This window comes from Camarhynchus parvulus, chromosome 12 (assembly GCF_901933205.1).
Source record: "Camarhynchus parvulus chromosome 12, STF_HiC, whole genome shotgun sequence".
Classification (NCBI taxonomy): domain Eukaryota; kingdom Metazoa; phylum Chordata; class Aves; order Passeriformes; family Thraupidae; genus Camarhynchus; species Camarhynchus parvulus.
Genome location: NC_044582.1, coordinates 19,595,234 through 19,619,124, shown reverse-complemented (window position 1 = coordinate 19,619,124; position 23,891 = coordinate 19,595,234). Strand labels below are relative to the sequence as shown.

General features: G+C 56.4%; 1 protein-coding gene across 1 annotated transcript; it reads right to left on the bottom strand.

The window, feature by feature from the left end:
- Window positions 1-756: 756 nt before the first annotated feature.
- LMCD1 (LIM and cysteine rich domains 1) lies at window positions 757-21,816 on the bottom strand. The gene is made up of 6 exons (XM_030956752.1): window positions 21,769-21,816; window positions 11,541-11,629; window positions 10,054-10,309; window positions 5,772-6,101; window positions 2,734-2,949; window positions 757-1,308 (listed from the first exon to the last, which is right to left on the bottom strand). The coding sequence occupies exons 2-6, from the start codon at window positions 11,627-11,629 to the stop codon at window positions 1,153-1,155; spliced, it is 1,047 nt and encodes a 348-aa protein (XP_030812612.1). The 5' UTR covers window positions 21,769-21,816; the 3' UTR covers window positions 757-1,152.
- Window positions 21,817-23,891: the final 2,075 nt, after the last annotated feature.

Here is a 23,891-nt window from a genome sequence, read left to right as displayed (position 1 = left end):
CAAAAGGGGACAAGAGGAGAGGCCAGCCCAGGGCTGTTCCCAAAGCCCTGCTCTGCCCGTGCCTCTGCTCTGACATTTGCCCGAGCTCCCACCTGCATTCCTCTGTAGCCTGGCATCACTTCTGCTCCATGCCACCCGCTGAGGCTGGCTGGTTTTCAACCCTGCCTGGGCTGGAGGGGATCCCCTTTTCCCCCAGAGCTCCCCAGGCAGGGGACAGGAGAGGGTTACCCCCAAACCAGGGTTCTGCTGAAAATGCCAGCTCTGAAGGGCTCGTGTGTCCATGTGGGTCCCCAAATGCAGCAGGAGTGCCACCCATGGGGCTGGCAGAGAGCTCAGCCCTGTCTGTCCCTCCCCAGTGTCCCCAGTGGGACCCCAGTGTCCCCAGTGCTCCTCATGCAGGAAGGTACAGCTGCCTGGCACCTGGAAGGGTCACTGAAGTACTGCAGGGAAAAAGTGGCATTGCAGCATCTCAGGGACACACACACACTGTGCCCCCCAGGACAGCTGATAAAGCTGTTTTCCACAAGATTCTTTACATTCCAGTCCCAGGGTGGCAGCTCCAGGGGCTGAGTCAGCCACTGCCCTGCCCTCTCACCAGGGTGAGCCCCTCACCCTCTGTGCCCACTCCTTGGTTTTTGTTGTTGCACAGGACAAAGCCCCAGCTGCGTGTGGCTGCAATTTTACACCACTGCTTTCAGCAAGCTGATCACATTCCTCAAACCCACTGCCTTGGCACAGTGGCAGCAGCCTGTGAGCCTAATTCCAGTAAGGATTTAAAAACCACAACACCCCTTGTTTTTGACCACAACTGTAGGTTTAGTATGCCAGAAATTACTGTTGAGATGTGTTATTTCCAAAAGACTATTGCAAGATCTTAGTCATAAGAAGGTTGGACAGACTTGACAAAAGCCAGCAGAGCCCAGCCCCTCCTTTGCTTTCCTCTGCAGCTCCTCCTGGCAGGTACACGTGGGCACAAGGGCTCCCTGGCAGATCCAAGAGGGCCCCAAGGAAACACTTTCCTCACGCGGTGCTGGATGCCAGGGCACACGGAGTTGCTTGCAAGTGAATAGTCAGACTCTTAAATTTGGTAACCTTCCCCTTGTGCTGTGTTTCCCAATGCCCCAGTCCGGGTGGGAGCCCCGCTGGCCCTGCTCAGACCCTGCTCTGGCTGCAGGTGCTGCACAGCAGGCTGGCGTTGGCCAGCGTGAAGGGTTTGCCCGTCAGCAGCGTCTCACACTCCAGGCAGGCAAAGTGCTGGTGATGCCAGGCCAGCCCTTCCACCTGCTGGTAGTCCTCGGAGAAGATGATCTACAGGACAGACAGACAGACAGACAACTGCTCATTTCCACCACCCCACCAAGCTGGAGCATGGCAGGAGCAGGGAGAACCACCCCACACCTCCCACCAAGCCCATCAGCCGTGGAGCTGAGGAATGGGTACACAGAAAAATCCCAGGATGGATTGGCCTGGAAGGGACCTGTAACAGTCACCTTGTCCCATCCCCCTGCCCGGGGCAGGGACACCTTCCACTGGCCCAGGCTGCTCAGAAGCCCTGACTGAGCCTGGCACTGCCAGGAGCAGAGGGCCACTGGTGGCTCCCACCCAGCACAGGGGGGATCAGAGGGTCTGCAGCTGGTCCCCACCCTGGCACAGGGATCCCATGGGCTCAGGTCACTCCCCACCCTGGCACAGGGTATCCCATGGGCTCAGGTCACTCCCCCTGTCACAGGGATCCCATGGGCTCAGGTCACTCCCCCCTGTCACAGGGATCCCATGGGCTCAGGTCACTCCCCACCCTGTCACAGGGATCCCATGGACTCAGGTCACTCTGTACCCTGGCACAGGGTATCCCATGGGCTCAGGTCACTCCCCACCCTGTCACAGGGATCCCATGGACTCAGGTCACTCTGTACCCTGGCACAGGGTATCCCATGGACTCAGGTCACTCTGTACCCTGGCACAGGGTATCCCATGGGCTCAGGTCACTCCCCACCCTGGTACAGGGTATCCCATGGGCTCAGGTCACTCCCCCACCCTGGTACAGGGTATCCCATGGGCTCAGGTCACTCCCCACCCTGTCACAGGGATCCCATGGACTCAGGTCACTCCCCACCCTGTCACAGGGATCCCATGGACTCAGGTCACTCCGTACCCTGGCACAGGGTATCCCATGGGCTCAGGTCACTCCCCACCCTGGTACAGGGTATCCCATGGGCTCAGGTCACTCCCCACCCTGGTACAGGGTATCCCATGGGCTCAGGTCACTCCCCACCCTGTCACAGGGATCCCATGGACTCAGGTCACTCCCCACCCTGTCACAGGGATCCCATGGACTCAGGTCACTCCGTACCCTGGCACAGGGTATCCCATGGGCTCAGGTCACTCCCCACCCTGGTACAGGGGAACCCATGGGCTCAGGTCACTCCCCCTGTCACAGGGATCCCATGGGCTCAGGTCACTCCCCACCCTGTCACAGGGATCCCATGGACTCAGGTCACTCCCCACCCTGGCACAGGGTATCCCATGGGCTCAGGTCACTCCCCACCCTGGCACAGGGTATCCCATGGGCTCAGGTCACTCCCCACCCTGGTACAGGGTATCCCATGGGCTCAGGTCACTCCCCCTGTCACAGGGATCCCATGGGCTCAGGTCACTCTGTACCCTGGCACAGGGATTGATCCCAGTTGCTCAGGTCACTCCCCCCTGGCCCAGGGCTCGATGCCAGGTCCGTACCTCGTCGCAGCCGGCGCAGCGGGGCCGGAGGCTCTCGCAGTAGTGGCGCCCACACCAGGCGGCCCCGCTCTTCCAGAAGTAGATGAGGTCGACGAGGGGCTCGGTGCAGCGGCAGCACACGAAGCAGGCGGGGTGCCACAGGCGGGAGTAGCCGGCGCGCTCGGCGTACACCACGGGGCAGTCGCCGGGCACCGGCTGCTGGCACGACTCGCAGCGCTGCACGGAGGGACGGCGGTCAGCGTGGGCAGGGGACACCCACCGTGCTGGGGAGCTCATTCTGAGGGGCCTTTGGGACCTCCCAACCCAAAACCTCCACCAAAATACAAAGGTTCTCCAAGAAGAAGTTAAGAATTCCTATAGTGCAGCACATTAAAGATGTAAATTTGAAAAGAGATCAGGAACTTCGGTCTTTTCTCACTGTTGTCTGCCTGTGCCTATCTCAGCTGTCACTCCACAGATTGCAGCAAGTGTTTTCTATTTCTAACAGACCAAAGAGCCAGAATTAGATGTGATTAATCTCAAGATTAATGGCATCCATGCACATTACACACCAGACCAAGTAGGTCTGCTCTTTATCTGTGCCTGCAGAGCAATCCTGTGATTAGTGAAGAGCCAGCCTTAAAGCTCCACTCAGAGGCTGGCAGGATGTTGTTCCAACTCCCACTGAAGCTGGGAGCAGCCTGTGTCACACGGGCTGGGGTTACACTGCTGTGCCCCATCAGAGCCTTGGCACAGCAGTGTCCCCTCCAGGTGGCACAGGGGCAGGGACTGGCAATGGCCCTGTGGTCAGATGACAACTTCCAACACCCCAATTGAAGCCAACAGCTTCTAACAGGTATAATAATAGAGCCACAGAAGGGTTTGGGTTGGGTTCTGCCTGGTGGGTCACTGACCTTCCTGCACCCATCAATCACACCGAGGGCTCTGCACCCATCACACCCATCACACCGGACCCAGGCCTTTTCCCTATGCCCCCAACACCTCCCTGAGGCACCAGAGTGGGGTCAGCCCCAGAGCCAGACCCCGCAGCTGCCTCTGCTCTGCCAGCCCCAAGAGGCCACAGCCCCAGCAGCCCAGCCCTGCTTCTCTTGCAGGATCTAAAGCAAGAACAAACACTGCAGCTTCCCACCCTGAGCTCAAGTTTCTTGCCAGCAAGAACTGTTAAAAAAACAACTTATTTTGCTGTTTCTCTCTATGGAAATTGTTCACAGGGAAAATCTATTCACAGGGCTTTTCCCAAGCATTGTATAACCTCCACATCCTGCTATTTACACACTACAAAGAGGTGATCCTTCAAATCTGAGGTGGGATTACAGCCTGGTGCTCCTACACCTCCATCATGCAGGCAGAGGAGTGAACGCTTCACTAGCTGAGTTTCCAAGGTGTTGGCCAAAAAGGTGTCCTGTTCTCTTAGGCTTTCCCATCCTGCTCATGGCCAGCTCATGCTCTGCAGTGCCAGCTCGACACCACCAGCACTCTGAGCACTCCCTGCATTGCTGGCCTCAGGCTTTTGGGAACAACGATTAATTTGGATCAATTGCCTCGGGATTTGATTTGATTCCAGGGCAGGAATCAAATCCTGTAACACCAGAGGAGTTCCCAGTTCTGGGGGTCAGGATTCTGTGCTCTGTGAGAGCACCCATCCCGTGGGACAGACTTGCAGCAGGGATGTGGAGGCAGATGGGTCAGTGTCCCCAGTCCTCCCCGGCTCTGCTGTGCCCTGGGCTGCACAGCGTGGCTGTCCCAGAGGATCTGCCACTGCTCTGAAAGCTGCTCCATTTTTCAGCTGGTGCCTTGAGAGAAATGATGCTTCAAACTAAGGAGAATAACATCACAGTTATGTATTTATTTATTCGAAAGGACAAACTCGCAGTTTAAGTAAACCTTCATTGCTAGGATGACTTATTGATATGTTTAAAGGAAACCTTCCTTTTTTGGCTATTTTTTATCTTAAAATTCAGTGTTTTGTTGCAATAGTGAAAATCCTTACCGTGCCACTGGATTCAAAGTCAGCAGTACGTTAAGAGACCATGGCAGAGGGGAGACATTACCCAATATGGACTGAAAATGAAAACTGCTCTTTCATGTACAACCTCAGTGCAGGAATGGCAGGAAAGAATCTCCTCTTAAAACCACTTGGACACCATTTGCTTTTTCAGCTTTAAATCCTCTGCTGCAAGTCACCCTCACAAGGACCAGGACAAGGTATTTCCACTCACCATATTTTATGATAAGCATCTGCTCAGCAGCACTCCAGAGAGCACTGGGGGAATATAAATCTAAAAGGGTGTTGAGAAATCTCAGCCATTTCTCTGAGGAAATGTATTTGTATGCCCAGGGACCCAGGGCAGCTGTTTCCATTTCCCCAGAGTGATTACAGCCCTGGGAACACTATTTGCCTGTTCACAGCTCTGCTAACTGGCCAGAGCCGTCACCTCCTGTCATCTGAGGTGTTTCTGGGTAAGAAGCCTACTTGGAAATACTGGCTTGCATCACAGAATGGTGAAGGTTGGAAAAGACCTCCAAGATCATCAAGTTCAGCTTTCAACTGAAACACTGCCCATATCATCCAGGAACGTGTCATGCCCAACCTTTCAGAGCTGCCAAGAACCCAGAGCTCAAACCAGCTCCCACAGTGAGATTTCCCTGACCTTGGTGGCCCAGCAAGGCCTTTGCTGCAGAGAAAGGGAGATGAAGAAGAGGAGAATGCCCCTCATCAGCCCTGCCAGATGGACCCCTGTGCTCAGCAGGGCTGGCTGGAGCAGAGGAGCCCTCCAGGCTCTCACAGTGCTGCTCCAAAGCACTGTGATGTGACCGAGCCTGCAGCAGGCATGGAGAATGCCCTGGGAGCAGGACGGGGACAAGGCACACATCACCCTGCCTACTGTGAGTTTTTGCCCCTGGAGCTGAGACCAAATCTATTCCCAGTGGCTCCCTGAACCTGGAGCAGCCCCAGAGTTCCCATCCCATCCCATCCCATCCCATCCCATCCCATCCCATCCCATCCCATTATCCCATCATCCCAGCCCTCACTCTACGTAGTGCCCGGCCGTGCCCTCCAGGGCCCCGTTGGGTGACTCGGGGGCTGTGCTGGGGTCGATGCTCTTCTCCTGGGGCTTCTCCTCCTCCTTCCCGCCGCCGCCCTGGCCCGGCAGCGCCACCTCCCCAACGCCCAGGGCCTCGGCCTTGTACCTCGTCACGAAGTCGTGCATGAGCTGCTGCTCGCCCTCGGCGAGGCCGCGGCACTGCGCCGGGTCCTGGTCGTGCAGCGGGAGCTGCCGCGCCAGCCGCCGCCGCCGCTGCCAGGCGCCCTCCGTGCCCGCCACGGGCTGCAGCTCCTTGGGCACCAGCTCCATGTACTGCATGGCCTGCAGGGGACACAGGGGCATGTGTACTGCATGGGACACACAGCACTGCATGGGACACACGGGCCGTGTACTGCATGTGCTGCACGGGACACACACGAGCTGCTGCAGCAGGGGGCACAGCCTGCCAGGGACATGCTCCACTTGTGCCGTGGAGCAGCAGCAGACAATGCACCCGAACCTTCCCTTCTCCCTCTGAAGGGTTTGCACCCACCGTGCAGGAATAAAAGGCTGGACTGGCTTAGATGCCAGGGGTAGCAGGCTGTCATAAATCCTTTCATCCTCAGAAAACAGACTGGGTGTTTTTATGGTGTTTTAGATTACTTTTTGTTTGTTTGTTTGTTTAAATACAAACCCCAGTTTGCCCAGGAAAGCAAAGCAGCACAGACAAACCTGCTTTGCACAAAAACCCCAGCACACCCTCCCTTGCTGGCACTACCGTGACACTCTTCCATGAAATTTGATAACACAGCTGCTGGAAAGACTAAAAACCCATAAATATCAAAACCCATGAGCAGCTCTCTATTGCCGTGTGCTGGGACAGGGAGAGCTGCAGAGAGTGAGTCCCAGGCCACGCTGAGCACCCCAGAGCCCACAGGGCTGTGTGCACAGCAGCTCACAGTGAAAGACCATCCTGTATCAACTAATGAAATCCTCATAACACAGGAAGAATGCAGCTAGCAGTTGAGTGTGTGACACGGACCAGTTCCACCTGACTGCTGGTTTCACAGCAGAGGGAAGGTGTGTGGCCACGGGTGCCCTGTGACACAGAAAGGAAATGCCCAGAAAGTGCCCAAAATGAAGGCTCTGACTCAGTCTGAGGCTGGGTTAGTGCCTGTGGGCCTCGGGGGCTGCACAGTTAACTGCTCCTGGCCTGAGCAAGGGAAGGGAGTTTCCCACTCCGGCATTTTCCTATTGTCGTGTGAAGAGGGACAGGGCAGCCAGTTGGCTCCCTGCCATTCCCTGCTAGACCAGCATCCAGCTGCATTAGATTTGATTCTTACTGGGTCAGCACTCGAGAACTCTAGCTTAAAAAAGTTAGCAAAGAGATTTAACTGTTTGTGGCACACAGGCTGGTTCAGGCTGGGCTTTTCCACACAGAAATGCTTGCCCAGCACTGAACTCTTCAGCACATCAGGAAAAACTTCCAAGTGCCTTCCACCCTGGCTCCTCTGAGGCAGAGGGCACTGCTGCAGGCAGAATTCCTGGCAGGAAACTTGGAACAGCAGCAGATAATGATTCCATGGAAGCAGGGCTTCTTCCCCACTCTTGGGGTGCAAGTTAAATCACTGCACACTGGGATATCAGACATCACTGGGATATCAGCACTTGGTGCATTGTACCCCTGGGCAAAGGCAGGGCTGATGTCCAGTTTCCTGGGAAGGTTGTTGCCCTGTGGGAGAAGGTGGAGTCTGGGGAGAGCTGTGGGATGCTGGGCAGTGACCTGGTGCACAAATGGCTTTCACAGACGTGAGGAATCCTAAGAGGAATGAGGAGAAGGAGACAAGGATTCCCTGACTGCTCCTCCCAGGCACTGCCCCACAAGTGGATAGGAAACAAAACTGAACCGATGCTGTGAGAGCAGGACCACCAGGACAGCAGAGCTCCAGCAGAGTAGCAACGTGGGGAGAAACCTCAATCCACTGATGTGCCAAGACTAATGAACATTTCCACCAGAGCAAGGGGCTAGCACGGGCACCTGGAGCCTCCTGGGCTGCCCCACCTCCAGGATCTCCATTCCCAACAAAATGTCTGTGCTGAGACTGAGGAGAGCAAAGCCTCAAGGCTTTTTTAAAGGCTTACTTAAAGCCTGCTCAGGGGCAGGTTTCAGTATCTGCCCAGACAGGCAGTGAGATTTCACTCCCTGACCAAGGGAATGCTTGAAGTTATAATTGCAGATGTCAATAAAAATGTGTCCAGAGAAAAGATTAGGGGGAAAAAAAATCCAAAAAATCCAACCTGACACCAAAAACTGCTGTGAAGAATAAGTTGCTACATCTGCTGCTATCACTTATTGTTATGGCCAATGCTTCACTATGCTGCCTGAGTGCAGGTAATTTGGAGGAAGAGCATTTTAGTTTTCACTGCTCACCACTGGATCTTGGGGCTATTTTATGATCTGTTCTTTTCACTGTCTCCAAGGACCTAAGTATCTGCTTCATGATTTCTGCAGGCACGGCTCAACAAGAATGCTCTGAACTTCCTCCTATTATTGACCATCCACTCCAGCAAAACAAGGTTAAAAGGCATCCCAGGTTTGCAGCCTGCCTTCAGGAGGAAGTCCCTGGAGCCAGGCAGTTGTGCACTAACAGCTTTTTGGCCCAAGTCCCTTTGAAACCATCCCGAGAGTGGCTGACATCCAACACTTCTCCCCAAAGCTTGTCAAGCTGGTCTGCAAGCCAGAATTTATCAAGGTTGTCTCCAAAGCTCCTGCTTCTTGTTTACTTGAACCAAGATATATTCCAGCCTGTCCAGGCACTATAAAGAGATCAAAAACTTTCATAAAGTTTTTGAACTTCCCTCATCAGGAGGATGGGACTGGGCTGGGGCAGAAGGGAAGGGAAGGGAAGGGAAGGGAAGGGAAGGGAAGGGAAGGGAAGGGAAGGGAAGGGAAGGGAAGGGAAGGGAAGGGAAGGGAAGGGCCTTGATAAAGCATCCCCAGCACACAGCTCAGCCCCAACCCAGCCTGTCCAAGCCCTCAGGACAATTGGCTTTAAGCTGAATTAACCACTCTGGCTGTAGGGGCTGCGGCTGCAGTTTCACACCTGTATCACAAATCCTTCTTTAAAAAGGTCTCTGGTTGCATTTTCAGCAGCTTTTTTTGTTGATTGGTATCAACAGCTTGCAGCTATTTGTTTCATTTGAGGAGCAGAAGCTCTTCAGTGCCCACTCCTGATGGTGGCACACAGAAGGTTTTACACCACAGCACAGGGAATAGCCAGCTAAAGGCCTTCCCACAAGAAATGCTCTGCTGGCTCACACCTCCCCATGCTGAAAACCACTTCCACCCCTTCCCACACAGCCGGTCCAGATGGAAACCAGGCATGGCAGGAAGGTGGAGCTGGGCTGGGGGCTCGGTTTTGGACCCAGCCCTCGGAAGGGGACCACACTCCCTATCTCACCTTTTTACCCTGAGCTCTCTTTATAACACTGTTTTTATTTATAACAGACCAGAATATGCTTAAACTGTAAGGAAGAAATCCCCAGCTCCAGAGCTGAGATGAGAGTGGTTCTGCCAGCAGCAGCAGTGGGCAGAGCTGCTGCCCATGCAGACAGGAGCTGCAGGCAGGAGCTCTCAGGGACTGAGCTCAGTTCTTGCCAGGCTCACACCCTGGGCATGGGGAGCCCTCCCACTCCTGCTTCTGGGGACAGGAGGCTCCTCAAGGCTGCTGGAACAGGGGTGGGCTGCTGTTCTTCATCAAAGGGACTGTGAGGGACCTTGGGAATGGGGCCTCTGAGCCCACTCTCCAGGCAAGGACTCCTCCAGCAGCACAGGGATGCTCTCTGAGAGCAGGAGAGGAGCCCTGAGGCACAACCACCCAGCTGCCCACCAGCCCCATTCCTGCTGCTCTGCTTGCCCAGCCCAGGCACCCCCAGAAGGCCTGGAGGAGCTGTTCTTACATCCAGGCTGGGCCTTTGGAGCAGGCATGGGCTGCCCAGGGCAGCAGGGATGGGATCTCTCCTCAGCCATGCTTTTACTGCAGATGGGCTTTACCAAATGACTAAGAGCTTTCTAGCTGTAAAATCCATTAAGACTTCTCCTAGAAATGTAAACAAACCCATAAAACCCAAAGGCATTCCATCCCCCTCTGCTACCTACTCTGCTTATTGACAGTGTTCCAACCACGAGTGCTCTGCACCCCTGTGCTCCCGGGGCACACCTCGGGTTCCTGTTTCTCCCTGGTAACTCCATGCCAGGGCAGAGCTCTGCTCCCAGCCCCCCGGGTGCCCTTACCAGCTTCTGGGTGAGCCCGGGGGGAGCCCACTCGTAGGTGATGGTGTCGAAGGTGGGGTCCTTGCCCGAGATGTTGGGGTTGGTGACGATCATGCGGTTCCTCTTGTAGACGCGGGCGCCGTCGCCGCCCTTGAGGCGCGCGGTGAGCGAGGCGTGCCGGGAGCCCGAGAGCAGCCGCCCGATCTTGCGGTCATCGTCCAGCTCCGAGCTCAGCCCGTGCTCCTCCTGGCTGCACTTGCACGACTTGCACATCTTCCTGGGAAAGCCGGAGAGAGCATCCAGGGGGTGAGCTGGGCCATGGCTGCCAGCCTCTGCCCAGGGGCACACACAGCCTGGGCTCGGGGCACGGACAAAAGGCTCAGGAGGGAATGGCCTGGGTTGGGTTGGGTTGAGTTGGGAGGACCCTAAATCCCACCCAGTGCCATTCCTGCCATGGCAGGGACACCTCCCACTGTCCCAGGTGCTCCAAGCCCCAGTGTCCAGCCTGGCCTGGGCACTGCCAGGGATCCAGGGGCAGCCCCAGCTGCTCTGTGAATTCCATCCCAGCCCCTGCCCACCCTCCCAGGGAACAATTCCTAATTCCCAATATCCCATCCATCCCTGCCCTCTGGCAGTGGGAAGCCATTCCCCCTTTTCCTGACACTACAAAATCTGCTGCCTCCCACCCATGAGCTGCTGCTCCTCCTGAACTCTGGAAACGCCTTCAAGCATCACGAGATTGGAGATTAGTCTCCCCACCAGATTCCAACAGACCAGCACCAGCCTTGCCTATTATGAATCTTTACATGCCATTAAAAAAGTGACTGCTGGAAGGAACTGATGCTTAATTGACTGTAATTTGAAGGATAATAGGTATAAACCACACAGACAAGTGTCTAAGGACACTCTGGTGGCCAGCACTGCCATCAAACACTAATAGAAAAAGGGGCAAAGTAACTCTGACACAACCCTGAGGATTTCAGCAGGATCTTGGAGTAAGGATGAGTCCTACCAGCCTTTAATGGAGTCAATAAAAAAAAGAATGGTTGTGCTTCCACCAAATGAGTGCTTCAAAGTTCGGATTTCACACAGCTGAGGTATCACAAATGGGAGCTAAAGGCATCCAAGGCATTCCAGCTGCAGCAGCACAGCTGGACCACAGCCTCCCTGCCCCACCACCACGGGCCCAGAGCCCTGGGGAGCTCCCAGGAGCACAGAGGAGCCCAGTGTTTGTGAGGCAGCTCAGAGGGCGATAATTCTCTTTTAGTTAGTGACATCTGGATGTCTGCGTTCCATTTCACAGCCCCTTTGTTGTGCTGCTGGGGCAGGGAGCAGCCCCTGCCCTGAGCTGGGCACTGTCCTGGTGTGCTCCCACCAGCTGCTGCTATCAGGGGCTATTTACCCGAATTTGTGGTTTTAAGAGGAAAAACTGGGAATGAAGCATCACTAACGAGGTGTTGTGTCAGCAGCAGCCCATTCCAGGCAGGATGAGGCAGGACCCACGTTACCTCCAGGAGTGTGGCTCGAAGCCCGTGCACAGCCCTCGGCAGCGCAGGCAGGGCGCGCCTCTTCCCACCTGCGGCTGGCTCCCCGACATCTGCAAAACAGCAGCACACAGCTGGAGCAGCACACAGCTGGAGCAGCACACAGCTGGCAGGGCTCCGTCCCCAGGGCTCCCCGGGACAGCACTGACAGCGCACACTGCCCTGCAGCCAGCGATCCCCTCAGCCATCCCTTGTGGCTGTGAAACCTCAGAGCCCCCAACAGCACCTGACCGTGTCCACACAACCCTGCTGCGTTCATCTAAGGATGTTGGCTGAAGGGTTTCCCTTCCAAGTGAGGGAAGATGGAGGGGCTGGCACATCAAACACCCACACACTGGACAGCCACCTTCAGCCCATCCACAGAGAGCTCAGGTGCCATTCTGATCCAGTTTACAGAGTTCATGTACTGCACGTGGATCTGTGCAAGGCAGAAGGTCAGGCAGGACACATGGAGGTGCACTGCCATAACCTGATGCTGAACTTGCTTTGCTGCACCTTGGACCTCCTTGGCCTTTCTCCAAGTGTACTTTGGGAATGTGGTAGGTTTCCATGCCTCTGGCACTGGACTTGAGGGGTGGTTTCCAAAGTGAACAGGAAATACAGTGGGGAAATGCTCTGGGGAGGAGAGGGGGTGCTGGAGCGACAGGGGGGCTGTGGCTGTGCTGCACTTTTTGCTGCTCACTGAAAACAGACAAAAGTCACCCATCCTTGGGTGTTCACTGCTGCAGAGACATCCTAACAACCTCCCAACAGGACAAAGATGAGCAAAAACCCACACCAGGAGCCCGTAACATTGGAAAACAAACCTATTTCCTGCCTGCCCCATGGATTTCTCAAACATGGCTTTTTGAGCATGAGGAACGCAGCAGGGTACAGCAGGAGACAAAAACAAAGTGCTGCAGGAGGCACCAGGGCAAGGTGACACCAGCAGATGCTGAATTTATCTCAGCCTGGATGTTTACACAGGAGCTGTCAGGCTCCTGCCTGAAAGACATGCTTGTTCCCTGGAAAAATGAGCTGAGGGGAAACAGGGACAGTGCCAGGCCCAGCAGGAGCAGTGGCAGCGCCCGGGGAGCGCCAGCCCAGCTCAGCACTCTGAGCCCCTGCAGTCAGGGATCAGAGCCCAGCACACCCCAGCACCTCCAGCCCCAGGAGGCACAGCCAGGTGTCAGGGCTGGGCAGGCTCTGCCCACTGTGGCCACCACAGATTGCATTTCCCATCAGGGCCTGTGGCACACGCAGGTCCCACAACTCCCAGCCTTTCTGGGGCCATTGATCAGGTTTTATGAAAGGTCTTTAACCTCTCTCGAGGCAGGAGCTTGTTCTAGGACCTGACTCTTCAGTTGTGCACACACACTGAGAGCCTGTCTGACCCACAGGACATCTGCCTGGGAGAGACCCACGGGGATCCTCCTCCAGCTGGCCCAGGAGAGGCTCCGGGCTCAGCCCTGGCAGAGCAGGGTGAGGCTGTGGAGGCGCCCAGCGCTGGTACCTGCCCATGGCTGCAGTCCCTGCCACAGTCCTGCAGTGCAACATCATGCCCTATTTAAATCACCCTTTGGCACCTCGCAAGAGGCTGGCCTTGCCAAAACCTATTTTCAAAGGGAGGGACCAAGAGCAGTGAAAGGACTGAGGCAAAGAGCAGGTGCTGCTCCCCAGCAGGGACCCACGGGGCCCTTGGGCTGACCCAGCCTCTGAATCCTGCTCAGGGGCAAACCCAGTAATAATGCTGCAGCTCTTCTTCCTGTGCCAGCTGCCCAGGACAGACACACACTGAGGATTCCCACAGAGCACTCCCAGCCCTGCCAGTTCTGGAGCCATGTGCCAGGTACCACGAACTGCTGGGGTTTAGCTGGCTCAGATCTCAGCGAGTCAAACAGGAGCTGAGCATCAGCAAGGGGCTGCAAGTGGTGGTTTATCTAAAATACAAACATCTGGATTAAATAAACTCCTTTGGGAAAGGCTCATTCACTCAAGGGGACAGGCACAGGGAGAAGTGTGGTCAGCAGCACAGGCAGCTCCCCGGACAAGCTGGCACTGGGAGCCCAGGCAGTGCCAGGGCAGGAACTCACAGCCCCAGGGGTGCCCAGCAAGCTCAGACCCTGGGGCCAGCAGTTCTCGAGGCTCTGAAGGGCCAGGCGGGCTCTGCCTGGAGGACAGTGCTGCTCCTCTCTCCTCCAGAGGCAGAGGGAGAGCTGAGCCACTCTCACTCCTGTCCTGTGCAGGGCCAGACACAACAGGCGCCAGTGCCCGGTCACTGCACGTCCTGCCCAGGCACTGAGCTGCTCCTCACGCCCTGCTGCAGCTCCTCACATCGGCATAAAAGGAGATTTCTTTGCAAAAATTATGCAAGACGCTGCAAAAACCCCAAAGCCGGTGAGATAATGTGAAACAAATGCTCTGACTGTCCCAGGCTCCACCTATGCCCAAGCCCATCCGAGAAGTGCAGCTGAACTTTGGCATCACCTTAACAAGAAGGGTTTGGAGACATTTGTAATGCTTTAAAAAAACACCAAAACCCCAAAACCAGGCCTGTGTCAACAAACTGGTTGAAGAAAAGCAAACCCTGCTCACCAGGACTAGATAGACGCTCCTTGCAAGATTTCTGTTTTGGCTTTCTGTGCCTCACAGCATTCTTGCTGCTAGAAGACAGAAAGCAAGTCAGGGCAGAGGAAATTCTTGGGTAGTGAAATGATAGGAAATCGAGGCTGCTCTACCCACAAAAACATTGCTGAGCAGTGTCAGGAGCACACCAGTAATGCCATGGCTTGCTGCTACACCAGCCAAAGGCATGGCCATGGGTCGCTGAGCAGCTGGAAAATGGAGAGCTTGGAGTGACAAGTGACATGGAAAGAACCCAAACACAGCTCCAGCTTGCTCCAGAGCTTGAGGACTCCTCTGGAAAGGAGCACTGAGCTTCCCTGGCAGGTCTGGTGAGATGGAGCCCTGGCCAGGACCTCTGAGCAGGTCAGGCTCCAGCTGCACAGCCTGCTCTGTTTGCTGCTCAGCTGAGACCCCACAGGGGTCTTGGTTCTGTCACCTTCTGGCCAGCCCAGCACACCTTGGCCAAGGACCCTTTGCCAAAGGCTCTGCTGAAACCAGTTTGACAGCTGGGTTTGCTGCCAGGGACTGTCCCCAGGGGCAGCAGAACCTGTACAACTCGGGCCTGACATCACATTCAGCGTTTCAGCAAGCTTGGCCAGCGTGGTGCTTAGTCCAGGACCATGGAGGACCCAGCACACCCCCGGGGCAGCAGGGGACAGGCAGGACTCGGCTCTCTCTGAGCACTGTGCTCGGTGCCAGCAGAGCACGAGGGACACCAGGGCAGATCCACGGCAGGGTGAAGGGTGTCCCATGGCAGTCACCCCTCCTGGCACTGCTGCCCGAGTCACCCACGGCTCTCCAGCCCCCAAAAGGGCTTTGGGGACACAGTGCCACAGCCACAGGCCCAGGAGGGGCTGGCAAAGGGGGCCCTGCTGCTTCCACAGAGGCTTCTGGATCCCAAAAGCATTTATTGCACAACACCCTATTTGGAGACCGAAATGGTGCTGGAGACACGTAACCACCTCAAGTATGTTTTCCCCTCCTTTTTAGGGAGGGAAGAGGAAAAGCTGGTTTCCAAAAAGTTACTCCGAGTTCACAACAGCCCTTCAGAGCTGAGGTCCTCGTTTCACCTCTCCCCACAGCCAGTGCTCCCCAGTGGCCACGGCAGGCTCCATCCAAACCTTCCCTGCAGCATCAGACACCCTGCCCTCGATCCCAGCCGTGGCAGGAGAGAGCCCCAGGGAGGCTGAGAGACCTCCAGAACCCTTTGGGGGGTTCCTCCAGCTGCAGTGAGTTTTGAAGATTTACAGCTAAGTCTGAACTAGACCCATGAACAAAGGAATGGGGAAAAGCCACACAGTATTCACATGGGTGGGACCAGTCTGCTCAGCACAATTGCTGAGGGATAGGATGGATAGCAGATCATTTGTTGTCATGATTTGACTATAATAGAGCTAAGCTTGCATAATAACAGTGGGCTAGCTCAAACTTCCTTAAAGACTTGGGGCCAGCTCAAACTTCCTGATGGATTTGGGGCCAGCTCAAACTTCCTGATGGATTTCCAGTAACTGGAGGGTGCAAGGGTTCACACCCAAGGGGAATGCTGCATGCTGCAGTTCACATGTTGGCCATTTGGCTGAACTCCTCCCTTTCTGCTGATGACCAGCAAACAGGAGGGTTTGGGTTGCAAGGGACCTTAAAGCTCAACATCCTCTGTGACTGCACCCAGCGTCTGGTGAGGTGCAGCTCAGGAAGCAGCTCCCAGTCCTGGCACAGAACAGCCCAAACGTCCCTGTAGCTCCTGCACAGGCAGCTCAGGTGGGACACTCGGGGCTGGTCTGGATTTCAGGAGAGGCTCCTTGACAGCAACTGCAAGGGGACTTAGTCTGAGCAAGGCAAGCAGCTGCCCTCACAAGTGCATTAACCAACGAACACATTCACCACTGCTGTTCAGAGAACAGCAAAGGGATGTTTTGATTTATTTTCTTCTCATTTTCATAGAAAACATCCATTGTAATCATGACCTGCAAGCAATTTGTTTCCCTGCCAGATTCCGAGCAAGCGTTATCCCAATTATCACACTCACAGGAAAGAAATTCCCTTACAAAAGGCTGTCTTTCATCCCAAATTCTCTCTATTGGATTCATTTCAGGCATCAGTGAATGGGTTGATATCATCTGGAATACTGGAAGCACTTATTGTATTAAACTTTGCAGAGTAAGAAGTTTGCTGCCTTTTATTTTAGCAACATAAAGAGCAGGTAAAGGCACTGATAATGAAGGAAACGATTTCAATGGAGCTGCCAGATCCCAGCCCACAGGATGACAGAGCTCCAACAACCAGGGCCTCTGCAAATAGCTCCCTCTTCCAAGAGCACATAGCTGGCAGCATTCCTTTCTTCACTAACAATGTGTGAATTAATGATAAGAGAAGGGCAAATGCTGAAAAATCAGATTTTTTCACAAAGCCAGACAGTGCTTCAGATACTTGGACTTAATTATAAAGCCAAACCAAGATGTGAGGAAGTGTCTGGAATGGGAAGAACCCCCCACAGCTAGTTAAACAGCAGATGTGCTGAGTTCCAGAGCACTCAGGTAAGGCTCTCAGGGTGATCTCCAGTCACCTGCCCAGGACCAGCTGGGTCCTCCCCATCTCCCACACGAGGAGAAGGTTCTGGATGCCACTGGGAATGGGGAGCCCTCAGGACACTGATGGGCACAGCTGCTTCCATCAATCTCCACATAACAACTGATTTAGGACTAAATATCCTCTCAGCAGTGGGAGAAGGACCTTTGGTGGAGGAAACAGGAGGGACCTGAAGGTGGCACGAGGGCAGGGGCATGCCTGGGCCCCCAGCCCTGTCCCTCACCCTTCCTGCACTGCAGCCTCTCGGCAGCAGCCCCGAGCTTCAAAATCTCAGCACAGGCTGGAAAACAGAGCGAGGAGGTTTGGAGCAGCACATTTGCAGGTCTGCACAAGGAGCACACGAACAGGTCCAAGTGGATCTTGTGGCTGCTGATGCCCTGAACCCAAGGCAGGAGCTGGGGACTGTGCCACCCCAAACACTGGCAACCATCAGGGTGCTTTGGGGAGAATTCACCTTCCTGTGCCCACCTGATGTAACCAAGCCACGGGGTCGGTGCTGGGAGTAGGTGAGATGGTGCAAGAGAGGGGAATCAGGCTGGCACCAGCACTGGGAAACTGCAGCTCTCCAAAAACTGCAAATAGCTGCCTGGAAATACTCCCCTTTCTCTGAGCCCCATCTCTGAATGGAACAGTAGCTGCAAGATGGGACATCTGAGCACTGCCTTTCCTGGATGGCTGAAATACAGTATTTCCTCCTTTAAAAAAAGGAGAAAAACCCCAGCCTAAGCAAATACTCCAGACACTGCCTCTCTGCAGGACCAGAGGGATTCTGTAATTTGTAAATTGCATTTCATTGGACTCTGCTTAGCTCTGAGTCCAAGTCCCAAAATCAGGTCTTTAACCCCTGTGCTGCTTTATGATTCCATGTCTATAAATACTTGCCCAGAGCAGGTTCCTCCATTAAGAGCCACATCTGCTTCCTCCCCTGGGCTCCAGCACAAGGACACAGCTCTGGGAGCAGGGATCAGTGCCCTGAGGCCAAACCAGCCGTCAGGGCAGCCACAGCCACCTCCCCAGGTGTGACCTGTCCCCACAGGCACTGTGAGCCGTCCCCAGCCCTGGGAGCGAGCTCCTCGTGCCCCAGGCGTGGCTCTGCAGAGACTGTGCAGTCTGTGCTCTGTAATGAAACTGAGCTTCTGCAGACCAGAAACGATGAGCAGGGGAACTCTGTGAGGGCCAAACCACCCCCGGCGTGGAACTATTCAAGGTCTGGTGCTCCAGCCCCACACTTGGAGCTGAGATGAGGCGGTGAGATGAGGCTGGTGATGAAGATGAGGCTGGTTTCTGCAGCCCTGACAGGGGTTATACAACGGAGCAGCAGCACCTTTGGGGGCTCAGGCACAGCCTCCGTGGCCCCTCACTCAGCATCCTCATCCTCACCCACCCAAACTGCTCACAGAGCTCTGGGACACCACAGAGGCTTCTCAGATGTGTCCCACAGAAGGCTCTGGGCAGAACCCCTGTGATCTGGGAGCTGAGCATCCTTCCCACAGAGCCAGGCCCCTGCCAGCTGTGGGGACAGCGCAGGCTCAGCCCAGGCACCCTGCACACCCTGACCCACGCTATGGAACCATGAGAGACAAAGCTGAGTTTCCAGCTGGGATGAACAGTTTTGAAAAGCTCCCAGGTTTTGGACTGTACCAGTGCAAGCTGCCAGTCCCACGCAGCACTCCCACCCACATCTGCACACACCTGCACAGGGCTCTTCAAGCATCCAGGGTTTGCTGATGAAGAGGGAGCTCCTGCCTCTCCCTGAGGCACCAAGAGCCCCAGACCATACCCTGGAGCCCATTTAGCCCTGCAACAGCAGCCCTCCTCTGTGTCCTGCAGGATGCTTCGGATGTTTGCCAGTCCCATGTGAAGAACCCAAGGAAGAAAAAGTTAAAGAACCAAAATTTGTATTAACTGAGTAAACTTTACCTTGGCTTAGACGGGTGCTTTTAGCTTCGTGGGTTATTTTGTTCTGACAAGAGGGACAGAGTTTAGTGAGAACAGTACACAAGCCCAGAGGCTGCCTGGCCAGCTGGGCCCGCTCCAGCCCTCACGCCGTGCCAGCCATCGCCTTCTCCCTGCTCCGAGCTCTGACTCTCCTCTCAGAATTTAATCTAAACAAGCCCCGTGCCAAACAGAATGCTGTCCCACTCATGCTGCTTTAATTTCCTCAGAAAGAATCCCAGAATACTCTAGGCAAGACATCAACAATAATTAAACCCAACAGTGATTGAAAATCAAATTTTCGGGGCCTCGCGACAAGCTCTAATGAGTTCCAGACTTGCCTTCCCCGACTTGCTCAGACTGGCTGTGTGACACTGCCAAGCTAAATTAAAATTTGACAGTATTCCACACCATGCCCAGAAAAAGTGCCCGCCTTAGGATTCAGGAAATGAAACAGCCGTCTGCTGCAGAGACACCCATTAATGTTGGGCCGTCGATTATTCAGACACTGATACAGCGTCTGCATTGTTCTCCTTCCTTGTTTTCATTATGTCATTTCATATCCCTTCAGAAGTACAGACTAGCTGGCGTGTGTGTTTTCACCCTGCCGTGTTCAGGTGAGAGGAGAGGCAGCAGAGCTGTGCACAGCCTGGGCATCCCCTGCCCACAGGGAGGGTCCCCAGCAGAGCTGCACCTTCACTGCACTGCCTCTGATTTAATGACATTAAAGGTGACATCTCGTCCTTTGCCCTTCCCCAGTGGGAGCTGAGCGTCCAGCTGCACATTTTGGGAAGTCCCTGAGGCTATCTGCATTGACAAGGCTTTTTTGGGTGCGCTGTGAGCCCTGCCTGCTGCATCTCCTGCAGATGGTGCTTGAGAAGCTCCTGGGAGATGGCTCCAGTGCAGAAACAGCCTCACCAGGGCTTATCCCACAGCAGGGATTTGCTCAGCCCTCCTGCTGTCCAAACCCAGCCCTGCTCCTGCGCTCCTGGGGCTGCTGGCAGAGCTGGGCCCCGCTCAGAGCCCCCTTGTCCAGACAAGGCAGGGATTGAGCTGCTGGCAGGGCCAGCCTGACCACAGCCCAGCACCAGCCTCGAGGAGAAGGCTCTGTTTCCACTGCTGTGGGATCCATCCCCACGCAGTGCCTGGCAGGAGCTTCCCGAGGGCTCCAGCTGGCACCCGAAGGCACCCTCCCCACGGCAGCCAGGACCCGTGGACACGCTGAGGTGCCCGCAGCAGGGACCTGCTGGGAGAGGACATTGCTCTGAGTCTGGGGTGACACAGCAGCAGGGCCCTCCAGCAGGGCCCACCAAACCCTGACCACTCCTGCTGGGACAGGGCCACCCTGCAGGGCCACATTGGGGTGCCTGTCCCTGTCAGCCAGCACTGATTGTCCCCAACAGAGCAGCACCAAGGGAGGGAGGAATCCTGAATGCCCCAGTCCCATCTCGAAGCATCGTGTATGTCAGGAGAGCAGGGCAGGGGGATGCTGAGGAGCCCAGCCAGCGTCTGTGGGTCACCCAGACAGCAGCTCCTGCTGCCAAAAACCAGCCTCTGCCCGGCCAGCCTGCCAGAACAGCCAGCTCACAGTAACGCCGGGTAAAGCTCACAGTAACGCCGGGTAAAGCTCACAGTAACGCAGGGTAAAGCTCACAGTAACGCCGGGTAAAGCTCACAGTAACGCCGGGTAAAGCTCACAGTAACGCCGGGTACAGTTTTCCTTGGGATCAGCAGCGGCTCAGCTCAAACCCAGCGGGACAGAAGGTGCTACAGCTCGGCAACAGCCAGGCTGCCCATCGTGACAGGCAGGGCGGGCCCCCAGGGCCAGCACTGCCCAAAACGCCATGGCAGAGGGCAGCAGCCCCCCAGGGCAGGGCCTGGGGTGCCCCAGGGCACTGCCGGGGAGATGGGATCACGGCAGGCTGACATGGGCTGCTGAACTCACCCCCGAGCCACGCGGGGACAAAGGTGCAGAGAGGAAGGTGACGGGAGCAGCTGCTGCCATTCCACACGCTCTGATCCCGCGGCCAGAATCCCTTCCTGGAGCCCAGTGCCACGGCAGCGGGAAGGGCCGGCATCTCTCGGAGCCGACACCCTCCAGAGGGTCTACACGGGGACAAGCGACTCCTTCCCTCCCTCCGTCCCTTCCCCAGAGCGCAGCTCAGCACAGCTGTGCCGCACACGGGCTCATTCACACAACAAACTGCTTTGCCAGCAGACGCTTTGCTGCAGTGATCTGGCACTGGAGTGAGCACCAGGCAGGCACAGAGCGCTCTGGGTGCCCTGAAGGGCAGGGAGGAGGGCAGAGCGGTGGGCTCTGTGCCCCGGCTCGCACTGCAAGGGCAGGAAAGCCGGAGATGAGGGATTCGGGGAATAACGCCGGGCTTCCCGAGCCGTGCGGTGCCCGGAGCGCACCCGCCCTGCCGGGCACCTCCGGGCGCGGGGATCGATACCGCCGTGCCCCGGGACAGGGATCGGGATCGTTCTCGGTGCCCCGGGACAGGGATCGGGATCATTCCCAGTGCCCCGGGACAGGGATCGGGATCGTTCTCGGTGTGCCCAGGCTGTCCCGGGACAGGGATCGGGATCATTCCCAGTGCCCCGGGACAGGGATCGGGATCGTTCTCGGTGTGCCCAGGCTGTCCCGGGACAGGGATCGGGATCATTCCCAGTGCCCCGGGACAGGGATCGGGATCATTCCCGGTGTGACCAGGCTGTCCCGGGACAGGGATCGGGATCATTCCCGGGCTGTCCCGGGACAGGGATCGGGATGGTTCCCGCTGTGCCCGGCCTGTCCTGGGACAGGGATCGGGATGGTTCCCGCTGTCCCGGCACGGAGATCGAGATCGGTCCCGCTGTCTCGGCACGGGGATGGGGATCACTCCCGCTGTCGCAGTACGGGGATCGGGATGGTTCTCGCTGTGCCTGGGCTGTCCCGGGACATGGACTGGGATGGTTCCCGCTGTCCCGTCCCGGGGATCGAGATCATTCCCGCTGTATCCCGGGCTGTCCCGCTGTCCGGCTGTCCCGCTGTCCCGCTGTCCCGCTGTCCGTCCCCCTCACTCACCTCCGGCCGCTCCGCCGCTCCCGCGCCGCCGCCGCTCGCGCTGCCCGAGCGCCGCCTTTCATTGGCGCGCGCGGCGGCCGCGCGCCGCTCTCAGCCAATCCGGGCCCGCCCCGAAACTTTCCTGGCCAATGGCGAGCGGGGGAGAGCGCGGGGGGTGTGGCCGCGGCAGGGACAGCGGGACGGGGACGGGGACAAGGATGGGGATGGGGATGGGGAAAAGGGGACAGGGATGGGGATGGGGATGGGGATGGGGACGGGGACGGGGACGGGGACGGGGACAAGGATGGGGATGGGGATGGGGAAAAGGGGACAGGGATGGGGATGGGGATGGGGATGGGGACGGGGGCGGGGACGGGGACGGGGACAAGGATGGGGATGGGGATGGGGATGGGGATGGGGATGGGATGGGGACGGGGACGGGGACAAGGATGGGGATGGGGATGGGGATGGGGATGGGGATGGGGATGGGGGGATGGGGATGGGATAAGGATGGGGTTGGGGATGGGGATGGGGATGGGGTTGGGGATGGGGATGGGATGGGGATGGGGATGGGGATGGGGATGGGGATGGGGATGGGGATGGGGATGGGGATGGGGCAGGGATGGGGATGGGGATGGGGATGGGGACAGGGACAGGGACAGGGACAGGGATAGGGACGGGATAGGGATAGGGACGGGACAGGGATGGGGAAAATGGCCTCAGAGAGGGCACGGGGAGATGGGACACTGCAGAGGAATTGTTCCCTGGCAGGGTGGGCAGCCCTGGCACAGGTGCCCAGAGCAGCTGGGGCTGCCCCTGCATCCCTGGCAGTGCCCGAGGCCGGGCTGGACACTGGGGCTTGGAATAACCTGGGATAGTGGAAGGTGTCCGTGCCCACGCCAGGGAGGATGGAACTCAGTAAAGGTCATCCCGTTCAATAATCAAACCATCCTGGGGTTCTGTGCTCGGACAGCACAGTCCCCGGGGTGTAAAAAAGAGGGCAAGAAAGAATGGAATTGGTGAAAGTTCCTGCCCCAAAGCAGCAGTGCCAGAAAGGGCTGCGGGCAGGGATGGGGCTGATGGTTTGGGGGTACCCAAGCACTGGCAGCCCCTGGTTCTCCAGCCAAGCTGCCTGTCGTGGGTGGCCTGGGACTGTCCCTCTGTCCCCAGTCCCTCTGTCCCTCTGTCCCTCTGTCCCCAGTCCCTCTGTCCCCAGTCCCTCTGTCCCTCTGTCCCACCACGCTCCCATCCCAGGCGTGGCTGACACCGAGCACAGGGAAATGGATTTCCGAATCAGACAGGAATGTGCTGGGGCAGTTTATCACAGCAGACAGACACGGAATGTTTTTAGCAGAAGAAACTGTCCAAAACCACGTTTCTCTTGTTATTTCAATGCCTGTTGGGCACTGAATGACAATCTATTGCCTTTTGTATTTTGGGTTTTTTTACATGGATCGGTGAGGTCTTTACTGCTTTAGCAAACATTCCTGCCTGCTCCAACAAACATTCCTGCCTGCCCCTGCTGAGGCCAAGAGGTGCAGCACAAAGCCCCTTTGTGCAGGTGAGGGAGGGAGGGCTGCACATGCTCCTGCTCCCTCCCCTGGCTCCCAGTTCCCACTGATCCCAGCCATTCTCCCTTCTTCCTTGTGCCTGAGCCCAGGGAAACCCTGAAATAACAGAAACCAGAGTCCAGCTGCCTGCTATGAGCTGTGATCCAGGAGCACCACCCCAGCTCAGAGCTGGCTCCTTGGAGCTGCAATCTGAAACAAAAATCCTGAACTCTCCTTGATTTAATTTCTCCCTTGTTGGTACATTTTTTCCTGAAGTTTCTCGCAGCATTCCTGCAGAGAAGGGGAACAGGGAAACCGACCTCCCAGGGCCATATGGAGCTGGAGTTGCTTTTCCAGCAGAAAGGCCAAAGGCCCTGGGGCTGGCAGCCCCTCTGGATAGCAGGAATGTGCCCCTGAGTGAATGTCTGAACGGTTTTAGAAGAGGTGTTGGAACATCCTCAAAAAATCTGGGTTAAAAAGCAATGGCAGAAGAGAAATCCTGGAGGGATAAAGTCCCTGCAGGGAGGGTGTTGGAGCCTGACCTTCCAGAGGCATCTGGAGTGAGCACAGAGAACAAACAGCACAGGGATATTG